Here is a 17,456-nt window from a genome sequence, read left to right on the forward strand (position 1 = left end):
GTGCTACAGTACTAAGAAATCAGGCATTTAATTGGCAAATTATTCGTAGCTACAGCAGGAACGTGTTTAATTGGCAGTCCATTGAAGAGTGGAGACCATCATTTGCAGCAAGCATTTTACATATCAGGTTCTCTAATTTTGCTGTCATAAGTTTTGGAAATTACATGTTATACCTTTGTAACTATTTGGTGTGAGAATAACTAATAAAAACTTCATTATGCCGCTGCCACATAATTTCTAGTTTGCATGCCAAGTGTTTGATGATTTGTCAAGCAGCTGTAGTTGTTATTTTTAGTTACTTATATGCATCAAAATCAATTGGCATATCATTTCTATGACATTGTTAGTCAATCTTTCATGGTTAGAGGCATTCAAAACATTAAATGCAGTGTACAAGACCCAAACAATACAAACAGAAAACTCATAACAGCAAGTACAGACTTTGCAAGACAAGTGTTTGACAAAATTCCCAAGGGTAGAAATCAATGATTTAAGGGCAAAGTTAGTAAGGGTTCTTACAGGCTTAATCCTCAGTTCATCCTCGAACTACGTTTCGAATTTCGTTAAATTCTGGGTTCGTTTGCTATGTCTTTCCTTCAATTTCGGGTTTTAAAATCCCGACTGCAGGTGGAGAATTTTCTTCAAACTGCAAGTTTTAATGATGTCCATTGTTTTAGTCTTTGTAGGAGAATTTTCAGCTTATTACATGTGCACTTTTATACAAAGATGAATACTTGTAATTTGTTTTAAATTTCCCCTTTGTTGTTTTTATTATTTTTATTGTTTTTTGGCTTGTTTAGTTAAAATAGGGATTTTTTGGTTAAGTTACAAGTAAGCTTGTAGTTCTCTCAAAAAACCCCTACTTTAATGGTTTTTACCTAAGTTGCCGGTTCGGGTTCGGGTTCCGGTTCGGGTTCGAAGAACCCGGTACGCCGGTACGGCAAAATTTTGAAAAGGGGTTTGGGTTCGTTTGGGTTCGTTAGTACAAAAACATGTAAATTTATATATATATATATATTATATATATATATATCAAAGCCTATAAGCATGAATTAAAATATGCATGTCACATAGCATCATATGAACAACAAAACAAACATAAACTTGTAATCATAGCATCATGATCATACCATAATTGATAATAGCATCATATACATCAAGTTTAATATCAAAATGACAAAATATTCAAGTATCATTGTTTCAACTTTCAAAAATATAAACTTAAAAGTTTAATCATCAAATGGATCATCTAATTCTTCATCCTCCTCCTCCTCCTCCTCCTCATCCTCATTGACATTGACATTACATGAGCCAATGCCACTTGCACTTGCACTATAAGTTGGCTCAATTTCCGAGTCATCAAGTGTCAATGCAAGAAGCTGAGAACCAGGAGCATCCAAATCAGTATGCTCTGGCTCTATATCCCACATCTTTGTTTCCCCTTGTGTGTAGTCATGTTGTTTGTGTGAAAGAAGACGTAGGTTGGAATGCACATATACTAAATTCTCCGCTCTTTTTGATAGCAGCCTATTGCGCTTTACTGAGTGGATGAAAGAGTATGTGCTCCAATTTCTTTCTGAAGCAGATGAACTAGCAACCTATGAAGACAAAGTAAACAATTAAAGTTATACATTAATAAAAATAAAATTACTAGCAACCTATGAAGACAAAGTAAACTATAAATAAACTAAAACTTGTAAATTAAAAATTTTAATTAATTAAACTTACTTGTGATAAAACTTTTATAGCGAGGGGTTGTAGGTGTTGGAAGCATGTGCCATGGAAGTACCACCAGCTATGAGCATCTTTCTTGGATCTATGACGAAGTGCATCAACACTTAGACCATTCCCATTTGCGAATTCTATGAACTCATTTGTAACAACATCTCGCAAATCATCATCGGGATATAGTCTAAGAAATGCTGCCTTATACCCATCAGATACTTCTAGATCTCTCCATGGTGGAATCCTTCCTGGTTTATCAAGAAACTGATTGCTATAGTACTTAGGTGTCAAGGCATAGGCAAGAAGGTGCAAAGGAGTGGTCATCTTATTCCACCTCTCTACAATAATTAATTCCAGTTCTTTGAAGAATTTCTCCTGAGGATCATTCTCTTTTTCATTTATAGTGAACTTTATTTTTTCAAGCATTGAATCAATGCCATCATAAATCTCACCTATGCAAGGCCTATCCATGTCTGTATAGCGAATCATGCTCATGATGGGCTCAGTGATACTTAGGAGATATGTAACAAGATCCCACCATTTCTCATCCAATATTCTATCCCTAATTTTTCCTGCCCTCTCAGTGCTACTTTGCTTCCATACAGTCCAATTGGTGCTGATCACCATATTGCATAGTGCCACTCTAACTTTCACAAGTCGTCTTAAGACGATTGTGTTTGATGCAAAACGGGTCTCAGCAACCTATAACACAAATTAATGCCAAATTATTAAAAAATAAAGCCAAACTTTAAAGAAGAATACACAATATAGCTTACACAATGATATTATTAACATTGAAAATTCAAAAAAATCAGAAAATGTAAAATTAAATTACTATTTCACTTACCTTCAATAGCTCCAAATTCGAATAGGTTCTAAAAATCCCTTGAGACATGTGGTGGTTTGTGATGAACATCTGGATGTCCTCAGCCTCTGCATACACATCTCTGATCCATTTTATTTTTTGCCCAATCCTTTGTAGCATAAGATTGAGCGAATGTACCGCACAAGGTGTCCAAAAGATGTGATCATAGCGTTGCTCAACCAACAAACCAGCAGCTCTACAATTTTTTGCATTGTCCGTTATGACTTGGACAACATTGCGGGGTCCCACAGACTCAATGGCAGAGATGAGAATTTCTGCAATAAATTCGCCATCTTTTATTTGGCCCTCACAATCCACAGCTCTCAAAAACATTGCCCCTTTAGGGGACACCGCTATGACATTGATCAAGGGACGGTTTTTAGCATCTTTCCACCCATCTGAAACAATTGTTACACCTGTCTCAACCCACGAATCCCTTATGGGTTTCAATGCATCTTCAACCCTCTTCACCTCTTTCTCCAATAATGTTCCACGTACCTTCTCATAACCGGGGCCCTTATACCCTCTTGGTGCCTCATTAACACTTTTTATCATTTGCTTCCAATATGGGGAGCGAACAACATTGAATGACAAACCATTTGCATAAATGCACCTTACTATATCTTGATCAGCATTGTCTCTACTCTCATTTTGGAATGCGGTTTCTAAAGGCCCTTTTGTTCTTTTACGTGTCAAGGGTGGTTCACTTTGAGGTTCATTTGTGGCAAAGAAGGGGTGGTCTTCTACTACAATGCTGGGATTAGAAGGGCCTTGCATTCCCCTTGTTTTCTTTGATGCGGTTTGGTTCAATCTACGGGCTTCCCTCTCTTCTGCTGCCTCATGCTCCCTAATATATTTCATCACTATCTCATTTGGTATAGGTTTACCATTTTTGCCAGGGCATTTTTTGATGCCTCTTCCTTTTATTCCACACAAATGGCCTACCACTCGATAATATGAACTATTACGTTCAATATCACATCCATGGCATTTCCAACGGAATCCCCCACCTCCCGGAAGTTGTTTTATAATGTCCACATATTTCCATAAGGGAGAATTTGGATCATTTCTTTGTTTTGCAATTACTTGTTCATTGCCAATGGAGGAAGATGTAGATGCCATTCTAGTTCCTATGGCAAGAAATAAAATAAACATATTCAAAAACAAAAACTAAATAATGAAAAAAAATTCAAGTTTCATGTTTGACAATTTGTGAAACAAAAATAGTTGGAAAAAAATGTTTAAAAACCTACCTCTTGCTGCCAATGGAAGCTTGAAAATGTATGGAAATGATGCTGCAACACTTGTTGAAGCTTCTAAAATCAGTCTTCAACTCCTCCTCTTTGATCTTGGAAGCCAAATTTTGTTCAACCTCTCTTCAACCTGCTCTCATAAAAAATTTGTTTGCAACACAAATGAGGTGAAATGTGTCAATAAGATGTTTTAGAAGTGTTTTTTAGGTTATAATTTTCGCTTTTTTAAAGGCGGAATTGAAAAAAAAAAAAAATTTGGTTTGTTTTTTAACTTATTGGGCCGCCCAGCCACGCGGGTTCGACTGGGTCCGCCCGGGTTCGACTGGGTTCGACCCCGGGTTCGACTGGGTTCGACCCGGGTCGAACCCACCCTGGGTTTTACGAACCCTGGTCGAACCCGGGTCGAACCGGACCCGTACCACGGACCCGGTCGAACCCGGACCCGTACCAGGGCTTCCCAGGGGCGAACCCTGCAACTTAGGTTTTTACATGTAATAGGGATTTTAAACCCCTATTACATGTGTGCAAGTAAATTATAACTTGTTGTAGGGGTTTTATTTCCCCTTTACAAGTGCATAAAACTTGCATCTCTCTCCAAAAATCCCGATTTTGCCTTGTGATTAAAAAAGTGACAATTTTAAACTTGCATTTTGTCTCCAAAAACCCGATTTTGCTTATAAAGTGCATTTTTGACATTTTAAACTTGCTATTTGGTCAAAAAATCCCGATTTGCAAGGAAAAACGTTTTTTTTTTTAGGATTTTTAGCAAATTTTTGTGGAGAATTTGTTGGAGGAGGAAGGCGTTTAGGATTCCTTCCTATTTCCATGCATTTTTAGACACCTTTCACGCTACATGGAGGTTAAGATTGCTGGTTTTTTGTTTTATAACAGCAACCACGTTTTTTGCCATTTGAAATGCCACAAATCAGCAATGTTATGAATCGTTTTGACTTGGTATGCTAAGGCGTTGAGGTTAGAAAGAGTCTTGGCCATTTTCCATGCCATTTCTCATGCATTTGCTGCCACGTTTTTCAGTTTTGGGCATTTTTTCAAAAACGTGGCTAGGGTTTTGGAATGCGGTTAATTTCTTTTTAAGAGTTCTCCTTCCTTCTTTCAAAGATTGATCATCTTTTTGAAGAAGGCATTTTCAATTTGAAGCAAAGTTTTGATTTCTTTTCTTTCTTTGTTTCATTTTCTTGTTTTCTTGTTTTTCCTTTCTAGTTGTAAATTTGTAAATATGTTGGTTCTTTCCCAAAAATCAGATTTTGTGAGAGAGATTTTCCCCTTTGTAAAGCAATTTTAGAATTGCATTATTCTTCCCCTTTTTCCTCTTTACTTGTATTCGGGATTTTAAATCCCGATTACAAGTTGGATGAAAATAATTGTTCTTCCCTTACGGATAAAAGATTTAACCATCTTTTGTTGAAATTCCAAGTTACAAAGATGAGAAATTACCATTCTTTCAAAATCGGGTTTTTAGAACCGGATTACATGTTGAAAGTTCTTCCCATTTTTTTGAAGACGATCTTCCCAAAATCTTTTCATATTCATTTCCATTATCCATACACACCATTTCATCCACTCATTTCACACCTTCATTCATTTTCCCCATTTAAAGTCTACCTGCGGTCAGCCATCCAAAACCCGAAATTGGTCCAAAATGCACTCAAAAAACACTTGAAAATGAGTTTTAAAGGTCCAATTACAAGTGCAAACTTGAAGTTACCCATTACACATATGAAGTTGCATGTTTGTTCTCCACAATTGCAAGTTAATGCTCTTGTTTTTCCCACACATGTAATGCAACTTCCAAAACCCGAAATTCACTTGTGAGCCATTTTTGCATCAATTTATCCTTTCCCTTGTCAGTCCGGTTTGCAAACACGATCTACCAAATCAATGGATTAAGGCATGGGCCTTATTTTGCAAGAAGATTTCAAGATTGGAGGATGATACAAAGAAGAGATACAATAAGAATTCATGGTTAAGAACATAGAATGCTTTCAAGACAAAGATGGTCATGACATAAAAAAAGGAAGGCCGCCCTTTCCCTCTTGAAAAGCCAGTACTACCTCAAGCAAGAAGATAAGGATGCAAGTTCCCGTTCCGGTTCAAAATGTCTTTACCAATCCAGAATACTTCAAGTTCTAGCATCCTGAAGCGACATGAAGATCATCACAGACAAAGGATGATGCAGTTAGAGTCGTGTCTTTAGACACATGGAATAGTTTTAGTTATGCATTTGTAATTTCGTTTTGACAAGTTACATGTAAAAAAATAACTTTATAATTGCAAGTTACATATTACTTGCACTTTTGTAATTACATGTAAGACAACTACAAGTTGTGTCCGATTAGGACTGTAGTTGGAATAAGTCTTAGTTAGTTAATGAAGTCTTAGTTAGTTATTGAATAAGTCTTGGTGGTTGAGAGAATCTCTCAAGTTAGTTGGGATCCTCCCACCTTTTTCTCAAGGCTCCTCTTCTATAAATACTTGAGGGGTCTATTGTAATCTTTATCTTTTTGGAAAGCAAGCAAAGCCTATGCCAAATTTACAGCAAGAAGTCTTTGAGCTTATGTATGTGAATTGAAAGTTTTGAAGAATAATAAAGAAGGATTACTCAAGTTTTGAGTCTTTGAGCTACATGTTTGAGTTTGAATCTTTTTATTTATTCCATGCAAAGTGTTTCTAAAGGAGCTTAGTCTAATCTGATTTGAAGTCTTTGAGCTGCAAGTAGAGAAGATTAATTAAAATAGGAAAATCTCTAGAAGGAGCAGCAAGTCTTTGAGCTTGCGTCTATTCTTGAGGAAAAATTATTGTTTGACAAGAAATAGCAGCAAGTCTTTGAGCTTGCATTAGTTCTTGTCTTTGTGTTGAAAGAATAGATTATTCCAGTCTTTGAGCTGTTGTCTTTTATTCGCTGTAAAATTTAGTATAGTAAAGGGTAGATAGGACTTCCAATAGTCAAGTCTTTGAGCTTGATATTGTTGTCCTATCTCGAAGGAAGTGACGGGAGTCTTTGAGCTTTCAGGAAACTTCATTTCCTTTCTCTCGTTTTCATTTGAAGTTGTTACCATTATTATACATTTTCTTGCTATCACTTTTCTAAGGAGAGAAAAGGATATAGGCTTCCTTGAAGAAAGAAGAAAGACTGTTGTCCCATCCTGTTTTTATTTCAGTTTTAAATAGATAGGGGGAGCCTTCCCTTAATTAGGAGAGTTTCATACTCACACACTGTGGTTGAAGCCACAATTTTGTTTGCTTTCACAAGTGTACAAAATTTTCAACCAACAGTAGGAAAATGGGAAATGCTTGAAGTGAGTTTTTCATGCTTGTAGTTGTTTCAAGTGACTTTCAACATTCTAAAGAAGCTTGGAAGATGTTCTTTTGCCACTTCCAACCAGTCTACCTTGCCTTGAGATTCTAAGATAACTCTGCATGTTTCTATGGTGTGATTTGCTTCTGTTTTGTCTTATTTAGGAAGCATAACTACAAATCATCCTTCACACTTGAATGCCTACTTTAACTCTAATTCAAAGGAATTCTACTATCATTTGGATGAAAATTCAAGAAGCATAGCATAGGTAAAATACTAAAAAACTATTTTTGACCGATAATTTATAACCATGATCTTGTAGTTAATCGAGGATCACATTTGCTTCAAACAATTACCAATATAAGGTTCTCGAATTTGCAGTCTTATTTGATCCATCTTGTTTGACCCTGTTGGTTGAAAATTTTGTACACTTGGGGAAATATACAAAATTGTGGTTTCAACCACAGCACACGAGTAAAAACTCTCCTAATTAAGGGAAGGCTCCCCCTATCTAACTACAACTTGGAAAGTAAAATGGGATGGGACAGCAATCTTTCCTCTTTTTTCAAGAAAGACAATATCCTTTTCTCTTCACAGAAAAGGATAGCGATTGAATAACAATAGTAACCACTTTAAAATGAAATAGGAGAAAGGAAATGAAGTTTCTTGAAAGCGCAAAGACTTCCGTCACTTCCTTCGGGACGGGACAGCAATATCAAGCTCAAAGACTTGACTATTGGAAGTCCTATCTACCCTTTTCTATACTAAATTTTACAATGAATAAACAACAACAGCTCAAAGACTGGAATAACTTATTCTTTTAACACAAAGACAAGAACTAATGCAAGCTCAAAGACTTGCTTATATTTCTTATCAAACAGTAACTTTTCCTCAAGAATAGACGCAAGCTCAAAGACTTGCTGCTCCTTCTAGAGATTTTCCTATTTTAATTAATCTTCTCTACTTGCAGCTCAAAGACTTCAAATCAGATTGGACTAAGCTCCTTTAGAAACACTTGGCATAGAAGAAATAAAAGATTCAAACTCAAACATGTAGCTCAAAGACTCAAAACTTGAGTAATCCTTCTTTCTTATTCTTCAAAACCTTCAATTCACATACATAAGCTTAAAGACTTCTTGCTGTAAATTTGGTAGAGTTTTTGCTTGCTTTTCCAAAAGATAAAAAAATTACAAAGGACCCTCTCTTCTATTTATAGGAGAGGAGCCTTGAGAAAAAGATGGGAGGATCCTAACTAACTTGAGAAATTCCCTCAACCACCAAGACCTATTCAACAGCTAATTATGACTTCATTAACTAACTAAGACTTATTCCAACTACAGTCCTAATTGGACACAACTTGTAGTTGCCTTACAAGTAATTACAAAAATGCAAGTGATGACAACTTGCCGAAAGGGAAACTACAATTCTGAAATTACAATTATTTAAAAATTTACAAGTGTTAAAAACACTTAAGTTGCAACTCTTGAAGATACGAATAAATCGAACTTCTGAATAACTTTCTGCAATTCATCAGGATCTGGTTCATGAGTGTTCATAGCCACCACCCTAGTTTTTACGATGACATCATGGCATTGGCATAGCGTGGAATTCCCTTTTTCCAATGCTGACTGGATTTCCTGCAACTTAGTTTGATACTTGATCAATATTTGAATGGAAGCGACTGAGAATTGATCACTTCTCCATTCATCATGAATCTTGAGTTGCAGGTCTGCAAGAACTTCTTCCTCGAGCAGCAGCTCATCATTCTGATTGAAAATGTCGCAGGATGCCTTTTTGCAATGGGAGGTTACATCTTGAAAGACTGCTTCACGCAACTTTAAGGTTTCATCGACTTCTTCAATGAGTGATTTGAGAACAAGAGATTTGTTCTCCAGGAGTTCCTCATATTCAATGTACATGACTCTGGAAGGAATCACATCATGCACTTGAAGAACGCTCAACTGATATTGAGGCATCTTTCGCCAAGAAACTAAATTTCCCTCAACCTTCTCCAAATTTAGCTTGAAAGCAGTCAAGATTTGATTCAACTTATCTTCAATGATCTCCAATTTAACCATCATTTCAAATACCTGTCTTATGACTTGTGAGCATAAGTCATGCAGTTGATCAACCCAGGTGTCTAAGGCTTGAACCTTTTGGGCGGCTCTCTCGATACCTTGGATTGGTTCACTGACCCTGGAAGAAATAGGTACTTGGCCTTCTCCACTTGAAGGTTGAGTAATACTTTGGATAGCTGCCATGAGTCTTTGATTCTCTACTTCTAGCTGATCTTTCTTGGTCAACACTTCATCATATCGTTGCACCAATGTAGCCACTGTCTGTTGAGCATCGTGCTTGACAACCTCATGAGTCTGTTTACCCAGTTGAACTTTGGTGATCCGATAATCAGCTGCTTGCATTTCTTCAACTGGTTTATCTGATATTGGTTCAGCAATCTCTGCCACTCTCATCCGGTTCTCATCAACGATCACCCTTGAAACTATTTTTGCCTTCTTCACAGCTTTAGGTTTTGATTGTTTCAAATGTTGATAGTCGAAGGGATCAGGTGAGATCACTTGCTTCTTCCTCTTTGCAATGAAGGAACTGAGCCATGGAGGTAAAGCCATTAACTCTAATTGTGGGATGGAGGGAGAAGCAGTTTCTGTTTGAATAACAGTGGTGACCTTGGGAGAAGTGTCCGTCTGGATAGCCACCATAGTTTGCTGAGTGACGACAGGATATGATGAAGATGTTATGAACTCATCAAAACAGGTCATAGAAGTATCAATATCAGACACAGGTACATATGAAGGATCTTCCGAAAAGATATTCAATAAACTTTCCTGAGGATGGCCTTGAGATGGTTCTGCTGCTGAAAGCGGGAGGACTTTCTGTGGAGATTCCGAAACTGAAGGGGCAGATTGAGAGCTCACATCTATCACAGGAGGAAACATGGGTACCTCAATAGGAAATGAAGAAAGAGAATTATGTGGAGACTTTGTAGAAAGTGACTGAGGAGCATTATCAGATTGAGTTTCCTCTTCTGAAGCTTCAGGATCAATCACATGAATTTTCAACTGTGGCTTCTCCTTGCCTTGAACTGTTATTTCCTGAGGAGGAAGCACCATCGCACGGCTGACCCGCAATTTAATCCTCGTACTAGAAGAGGATGCACCTTCTTTGTTGTCTAGTTGAATTTCAGACTTCCGCCCAAGAGGACCTGTAGAATCATCTTCTTTCCCCACCTTAATCTTAATGAGCTTGACACCATTATTCTTAAGCCAGATATTGGTATTGGCAAGAACTGACTGAAATCTATCCAAGATAGAAGTGCTTTCCTTGTGGGACCAGTGGATAGAAGGAAGCGGGGCCTCATCAACATTCTGATTGACAAACTCAGGATCAAGAACGTTACCATCATCAATCATACCTTGTGGCATGTTTGCGAGGTTTAGATCCACAATCTGTTCTGCAGTGAGTCGGCAGTAATCCATCTTGCGAATCTCCTTTTCGGTACGAAGATCAGCCCAAATATCTTCTATCCGGTGTACATGGATGAAGGTCTTCTTGATCTTCTCTTTCATGCCTCGGTAATCGAAATCAGCTCTAGGTTTGAATCTTTTGAGTCTGATTTCCTGCAACTCAGTTTCCATAGCCCTGGCCTTGATTGAAGTCATTAGAGAATATTGCCCAATCTTCAATGGGTTGTTGGAAGAAATACCCATGCCAACCTTGTGCTTAACTGACTGGTGTGTATGTACAGCCATGATCTGCCTTCCCAATTCCATGAGGATAATCTTATCTGTTGGGTACCGTGGGAGCATGTAAGGCTGCCCGCCATAACATCCAACTCTCATGTAGGTAAAAGTTGGAAATTGGAGAAACAAACAACCATATTCTTTCACCTTTTCCCATGCTTCATCTGAGACTCTTTTGTCCTTCAGGTTCTTGTCAAATTGACACAAATAATGACCAAAGAAAGCGTCCTGAACCCTTCTGAAATGAGACCTACTTGATCTTAGAGGCAACTGATCATAGTATTCCCAAACTGGTACAAGCATGCGGTCACCCTTGGTGGAAAGACCTGGGAAATGTCTAAGTGACGCAGCAATATACACGAGATATGAATTCATGTAGAAGGTGAAGGTAGTAGGGACGACTGCAAGTTGCTCACACAAAGCATCACTGATGATTTCACCCCAACAGATGTGCTGAGACTGCCTTACTAACATAATAAATTGGTACATCCAAGGTTCAAAAACATTGGAATGTTCCAATCCCATCATACGGCTAAGAAGAGTAATAGTATCACCGATCTCATTCTTGAAATCAGATCGATATAACTTTGCCCATCTGGTAAGCGCAGTGCGAGGTTCATGAATCCATTTGTTGATATGACGCTTACAGTCTTTCTCCTTTTTGGCAAAGTATTCAGCTGCACTTTGCTTGGAGATCTCTATATAAATGGTTTCGGAAGGTATTTTAAAAACCCTCTCTATAGCTTCTGCATCCAAGCGAATGATCACTTCCCCATCATCATTTCTAATGACTCGTGACTCTTTGTCAAAATGATGAGCACATGCTAGAACAAATTCTGGTTCTAGGGCAGCAACTGGAAAGGATGCGGCATGATGGATATGGCTGTCCAGCAACCGTTGCATATCCCCCTCCTTCGGATCTTCAATCCTTTGTATGAATTCGGACATGTCAACATGCCCTATCTCAGTATCCTTGATATGATCAAGGGAGGAGGAGATCTGTGACTGCGGAACTTCATTCTGGTATTTATCATACCTGTATTTCATCTTTTTTGGAGTGGGAGATGATGATACATCTGTCATCTGGGCACAACCGGGAATGCTGCAATGTAAATCCATGAGTATCAAGGCAACATCAAAGTCAGTATCTTTAGACATTTTCACTCCTCCAAATGAGAAAGTTCAACTTTCGTATTTTGACTTTGTGAGAGGAGATATAAGGGGTGGAAAAATAAGCTTTTGACTTATTTCGGGTTTTGGAAAAATGTTTCGCAAGTACACAAGAGGGAAGTACAAACGTGCAATCGGATTTTAAATTCCGAATGCAATTATACTTGCGAAACACGAAGCATGATTAAATGGAAGGAGAATGAATTTTCAGTTTGAAAATTGGGAAGAACGCATTTGCAATGGGTTTTTAAATCCAAATGCAAACTTATTTTCAAACTGAAAATCGAAGGAATGGACGGAAAAAGGTATTTAGGCATGCGAGAAATGACGAAGATGATAAGTACGGATGAGGGAATTGGAAGCGGATAAGTAAAAATGAATTTCGGGAAGATTACTTGGAACTTTGTCGTGCCAAAATGGGAAGGACTTTCGACTTGCAATCCGGATTTCAAAACCCGAAATTGGGAAGAACTTGATTTTTCCGTCATTGAAACTTGATTTTTGGACTAAGAAGGTTAAGTCTTTGTCCAAAAAGGAAAGAACACATCTTGAGGTAGAACTTTTCACACTTGCAAATTTCTTTGCAAATTGGGAAGAACATATTTGGAAGAGCACATCTTTCTTGTTTTGAAACTTGATTTTTGGACTAAAGAAGGTTAAGTCTTTGTCCAAAAAGGGAAGAACACATATTTTCCTTTTACTTGCAATCGGGTTTTAAAACCCGAATGCAAGTAAAGAAGGAGAATTTTCAATGGGGAAGAACAACTTTTTCTTTACAAATTCCTTTGTAAAATGGGGAATTTCCTCTCATAAACCCAATACGAACATGAACAAAAACCAAAACTTAAACAAGGAAATTGCAAGGAAAGAAACAAAAGAGAAATATAGAAATAAAAATTACCTTGCAAAGATGAGGAGAGATCCAAGCTTGTGGAGTCAACCAAACATAGAAGATGAAACCCTTTAAATAGAAATTAAACAAAGGAAGAAACTTAGCCACGCATGGTGACCAAAGAAAAACCGATTCGCTATAAAAACACCATGAAAAATGCCAAGGAAGTAGTTCAAAAATGATTCGATTCATCATTACATACAAGAGAAAGCAAAAATGATTTAGAATTGAAAGCATACCTTGAACGAAAAAGGTGCGAAACTTGCAAAAAACGTGACTGGTTTTTAGGGCGTTTTTGCAAATCGATTCCCCAAAATGCGCACAAAACGGTTTGAATGCAGCTTGAAATCCAACGCATTAATGATTAAATCAAAAACGCCTTAGGTAAGAGCAGATTCGAACCTCCAAACCGTGGCAAATGGCACAAATGCATGATTCAGAAAAAAAAACGTTGAAGAAGACAAATGGCGAAAATCAGTTTGATAGATGCGTAGAACAAGGGTTTGAATTCTTCAAAGTTGCAGCAAATCCGCCTTTGGAAGGAATCCCTATCTTTCTTCCAAAAAATTCGAACCCAAATCAATTTGCAAAGGCATGGGAGAAATTTCGGGTTTTAGAAATGGAAATACAAGTTTTAATTACTTGTAATAGGGAAATAGAATTCCCTTTACAAGTGATTTTACTTAAAACATGTAAAGGGAATTTAAAATCCCATTTACAAGTTCTATTTAAAAATAAAAAATAACTTTAAGTCATAAAAACATGTAAAGGGGTTTTAAAAACCCATTTACAAGTTTTACAAAACACTTTAAGTCATTCTACTAGTAAAGGGGGTTTTAAAACCCTTTTTACCAGTTTCCAAAAACTTGCAATTGGAGAAAAATTCCCCTACAAGACCAAAAGCTTCAAGGGGGTTTTGAAAAACAAATTACCAGGTACTGGTAATTATCGAAAAATTCCCCTACATTGAAGCAAAAACATAGCAAACGGACTCGAAACGCGACGAAATTCGAAACGTAGCTTGGAGATGGATCAACAATCGATCCAGTCCAAGGATGGGACGAATTTCTACCTCGGGAAGCGTGCCATAGAGTAATTTTTTTTCATTTTTTAATAAAAATTTCCTTGTGATAGTCCAATTTTTGAAATCAAAAATTGAGGACAACAGACCCAAGCTTCCTCTTTACATGTGTTTTCTCCAGGATTTATTTTGTTTTCAATTGTTATGGAGTACATAAGTTAAAGATTTCTAATAGAAAAACTTCCAAATTTGATCTATATGGAGCTTGACTTTGCCATCTATCTCATCAGTCATCTTGATGAAGTGATGGCCCCTGAAATATCGATTTCAAAAAAATTATAGTTTTTTTTTTTTCTTTTCCAGAATTTCTTGGCAAGTTATTCAGGGCTACAGAATCTTTAAAGTCTGTAAAAGAAAAACTTTACCTGATAAAAATAACGCCTCCCTGGCTCCAGTCCTTGCATGACAGCATCATGAATGTAACCCGGATCCCTCCATCCCAAGGTAGTATTAGCAGGCGCATCACACATGTCAGACTGCTTATAAGTGATGGACAAAGCCTCCGCCATCTCATCCAGCCCTTCCTCTTCAAGCCCATATTTCACATAGCTCTTGAAATCATCCTTGGTGATAAACATGACACGCATCTCATCTTCATTGGAAGTAAATGCCAAGTGGACCTGAGCTGGATGATTCAGATTCTGAAAAGTGACAACCTGGCTTTTGGCCAGTAGATTGGCAGTGGAGGGCAGGGGATTGTGATCTGAGTCCACTGGAGTGGTATTTGTAATCTGGGATTTGTCCCAATGGAATATTTTGAACTCATAAGGAGATCTGAGGTTGATGAGGGGGAGATTTATGGAACAAGAACCCTTTTTCCAATTTGGGCATGAGGAGAGAAAAATGTAACCTATGAAATGATCATCTGCAGAATTGGGAGGAGAATAAATACCCACCCAGTCTAAGTCTAAAGGAGAAGAAATGCCTTCCCAGTGCAGAGTGACGTTATCTCCAGAAGCGTTCAGTATCCTTGGAAATGCCTCCAGTGTTACACCACGAGCCACACCCACCATCACTACTGTTGACACCAGCATTAAAAATGCATCCCCGATGTAACCCATTTCTGATAACTGACCTCTGATAAAAATAAGCACAGCGAATTGACTCACTTTAAATCAAAACGCAAACTCACCATAAGATAGGAGGGACTTCGATCAAGCAATCGATGACTTTGAAAGAGGGAGTTTTGACATTTAAGTTGGCTGTTGAATAAACTACATCCAAGTGTGGCGAAATTGAACAACAGCGTCCATAAAATTACGTATGCTTTAATCCTGTTTAATTGAAAACTTCAAATTTTCAGAGCATCTTGATTACAATCTCTGCAAGGGATGCTTCGGTTTTGCCCATTGGATTGTACATTTGTCATAGAAATGCAGGTATATTCGCCGAGTATTCTTTACTTTCGGATTTATATATTTTAAGCAAATTCCTCGCAGGAAGCAACATGGGTTTTTCTAATTTTTACCGTATTTATAAATTATTTAGAAAACGGATTTTTATTTTTTAATTATTAATTAATTAACATGGTTAAATGTACTTTATGGGTTGGATAGACGATGGCTGTTTTTAATCGGTGGATTCAATTTTTCATCAAGTATGTATAATTATTCAGTAATCATGTATAACTAAATAATTCATTATATGTAAATAAATAAATAATTATATTTATTTTAAAAAAAAAAAATTATTTTTAAATATAATTGTTTTAGTATTTTGATGGTATTTTATAATTTAGATAATAGTTTAGTTTTTTTATTATCATTTAACAATAAATCAAGTATTATAAGTGAAAAATAAGTTTTTTTTAATATTTATATACGTACATATTTTGCGAAATTTATATAGCGTCTAATCAATGAAATGTCATCTTGTTATTTCTCTAACTCTATAATGTGTATTGGGTTATGAGCACTTGGCTTGTGACTACCTTAACTCTTGAATAAGTTACATAATCATTCTTATAATCAAATACAAGCATTTAAGTATCTAAGTAAATCTTGGTAGCAGCCAAGACATAATTAGTTGTGTATAAGAGTTAGTGGCTAATTATTATTTTTAGGATGGGTATCATATTCCTATTTAAGACTATTGGATGGATTAGGAAGCTACCTCCTTGAAGTAGATAAGGAGGATGCCCCCTAGAAGCGACATATTATTAAGTATTTGTAACATATTTGTTGTTATTTATTCTATTATGCAAGTTGTTTTATTACAATTGGCATCAAGCATAGTCTTGGTACCATGAAGGCAAGACAATTTGTTTTAATTTTCAAGGCCATTTTGGGAAGCACATATCTCTTTGATTAGCAAATTTTCTTGGTTTTTAAAGAGGTTTTCAAGATCACATTGAAGAATGTCAAAAAAAATTCCTACCAAGAGTGTAAATTAATTAATATCATAGAGATTGATTTGGGAAGTGAGATCTTGGTATGCATAAGTTGCAAAAAGGGTCAATTTGATTTGATTTTGTGTGATATATTAAAAAATTACTTTGACACATCATGGTGAGGGTTTCATCAAGAGGCATGGAAAGAAACATAACTCTTGGAAAGACTCCTTCCAAAGAGGATAAATTAGTGGAAAAGATGGGTACAATAATCTTGATATAATAAAGGAATAATATAAAAAGATGAAGGATGAAATCAAGTTATTAATGGCATAGCAAATGAAAGGTTTTATAAAGTCTAAGAAAAATATTTGTGAAAAAGAACATATGGAATAAAAAGAATGAGAAGCAAAAGGAGAAGGCGAAGAAATAGAAGTTAAGAGAAAATATAAAGAGAAGTCAAACCATTAACATTTTTCCATGCATTGTCACTATTTGGAGAAATTAGAAAAGGATTGCCTTCTAAAATGGATTCTAGTATAATCAGTTAATTAATGGTATGGTACAATCTACCAACCTTCATCTCTTCATCAAAGGTACACAAAAAGAGTTAGAGAAATGAAAAAAAAAATGCCAACACTAGTATGACTTACCATCTATTCTCAAAGAGAAAAAGGCAAAGGATCAAAACTTAATGAATAGGCAAGTGAACCAATGAAAATTTTGATACTACTTAAGCTAGATGCAAAGGGAAAACCCATCTTGGAGATGAAGTTAATTTTCCAAACACATGAAAAAGATGAGAGCAAGACAATACAAAAGTACCTCATTAAATGGAAGTATTTTCTATTTGAAGTTACCATGTCAAAAGATGAATATTTTATGTAGAGGCATCCACAATTGATTAGCATTGAGGAGAATGCTTTTGTAAAGAGATGGAGAATATTATGTTCCTAACCCTATATAATGTGTATTGAGATGGTTTACGGCTATCTCAACAATAAATAAGTTACACAATCACTATTATAATTATATAATGGTGTTTAGGTCATCCAAGGGTTATAGTT

The 17,456-nt window shown here is 36.5% G+C and overlaps 1 protein-coding gene across 2 annotated transcripts in view; it reads right to left on the bottom strand.

The window, feature by feature from the left end:
* Positions 1–15,484, bottom strand: part of LOC131045294 (probable inactive purple acid phosphatase 2) — a 62,345-nt gene extending 46,861 nt beyond the window's left edge. The window contains exons 1-2 of one of the 2 annotated variants that reach the window (XM_057978857.2): positions 15,193–15,484; positions 14,426–15,078 (exon numbers count right to left, since the gene is read on the bottom strand). In XM_057978857.2, coding sequence (XP_057834840.1) covers positions 14,426–15,073 — 648 coding nt within the window. In that variant the 5' untranslated portion in view covers positions 15,074–15,078; positions 15,193–15,484. Of the gene's footprint in view, positions 1–14,425 lie in introns of both variants that reach the window. The other variant, XM_057978856.2, reaches the window with a different exon arrangement.
* Between the last annotated feature and the right edge of the window lie 1,972 nt (positions 15,485–17,456).

Source organism: Cryptomeria japonica, chromosome 3 (genome assembly GCF_030272615.1).
Source record: "Cryptomeria japonica chromosome 3, Sugi_1.0, whole genome shotgun sequence".
Lineage (NCBI taxonomy): Eukaryota > Viridiplantae > Streptophyta > Pinopsida > Cupressales > Cupressaceae > Cryptomeria > Cryptomeria japonica.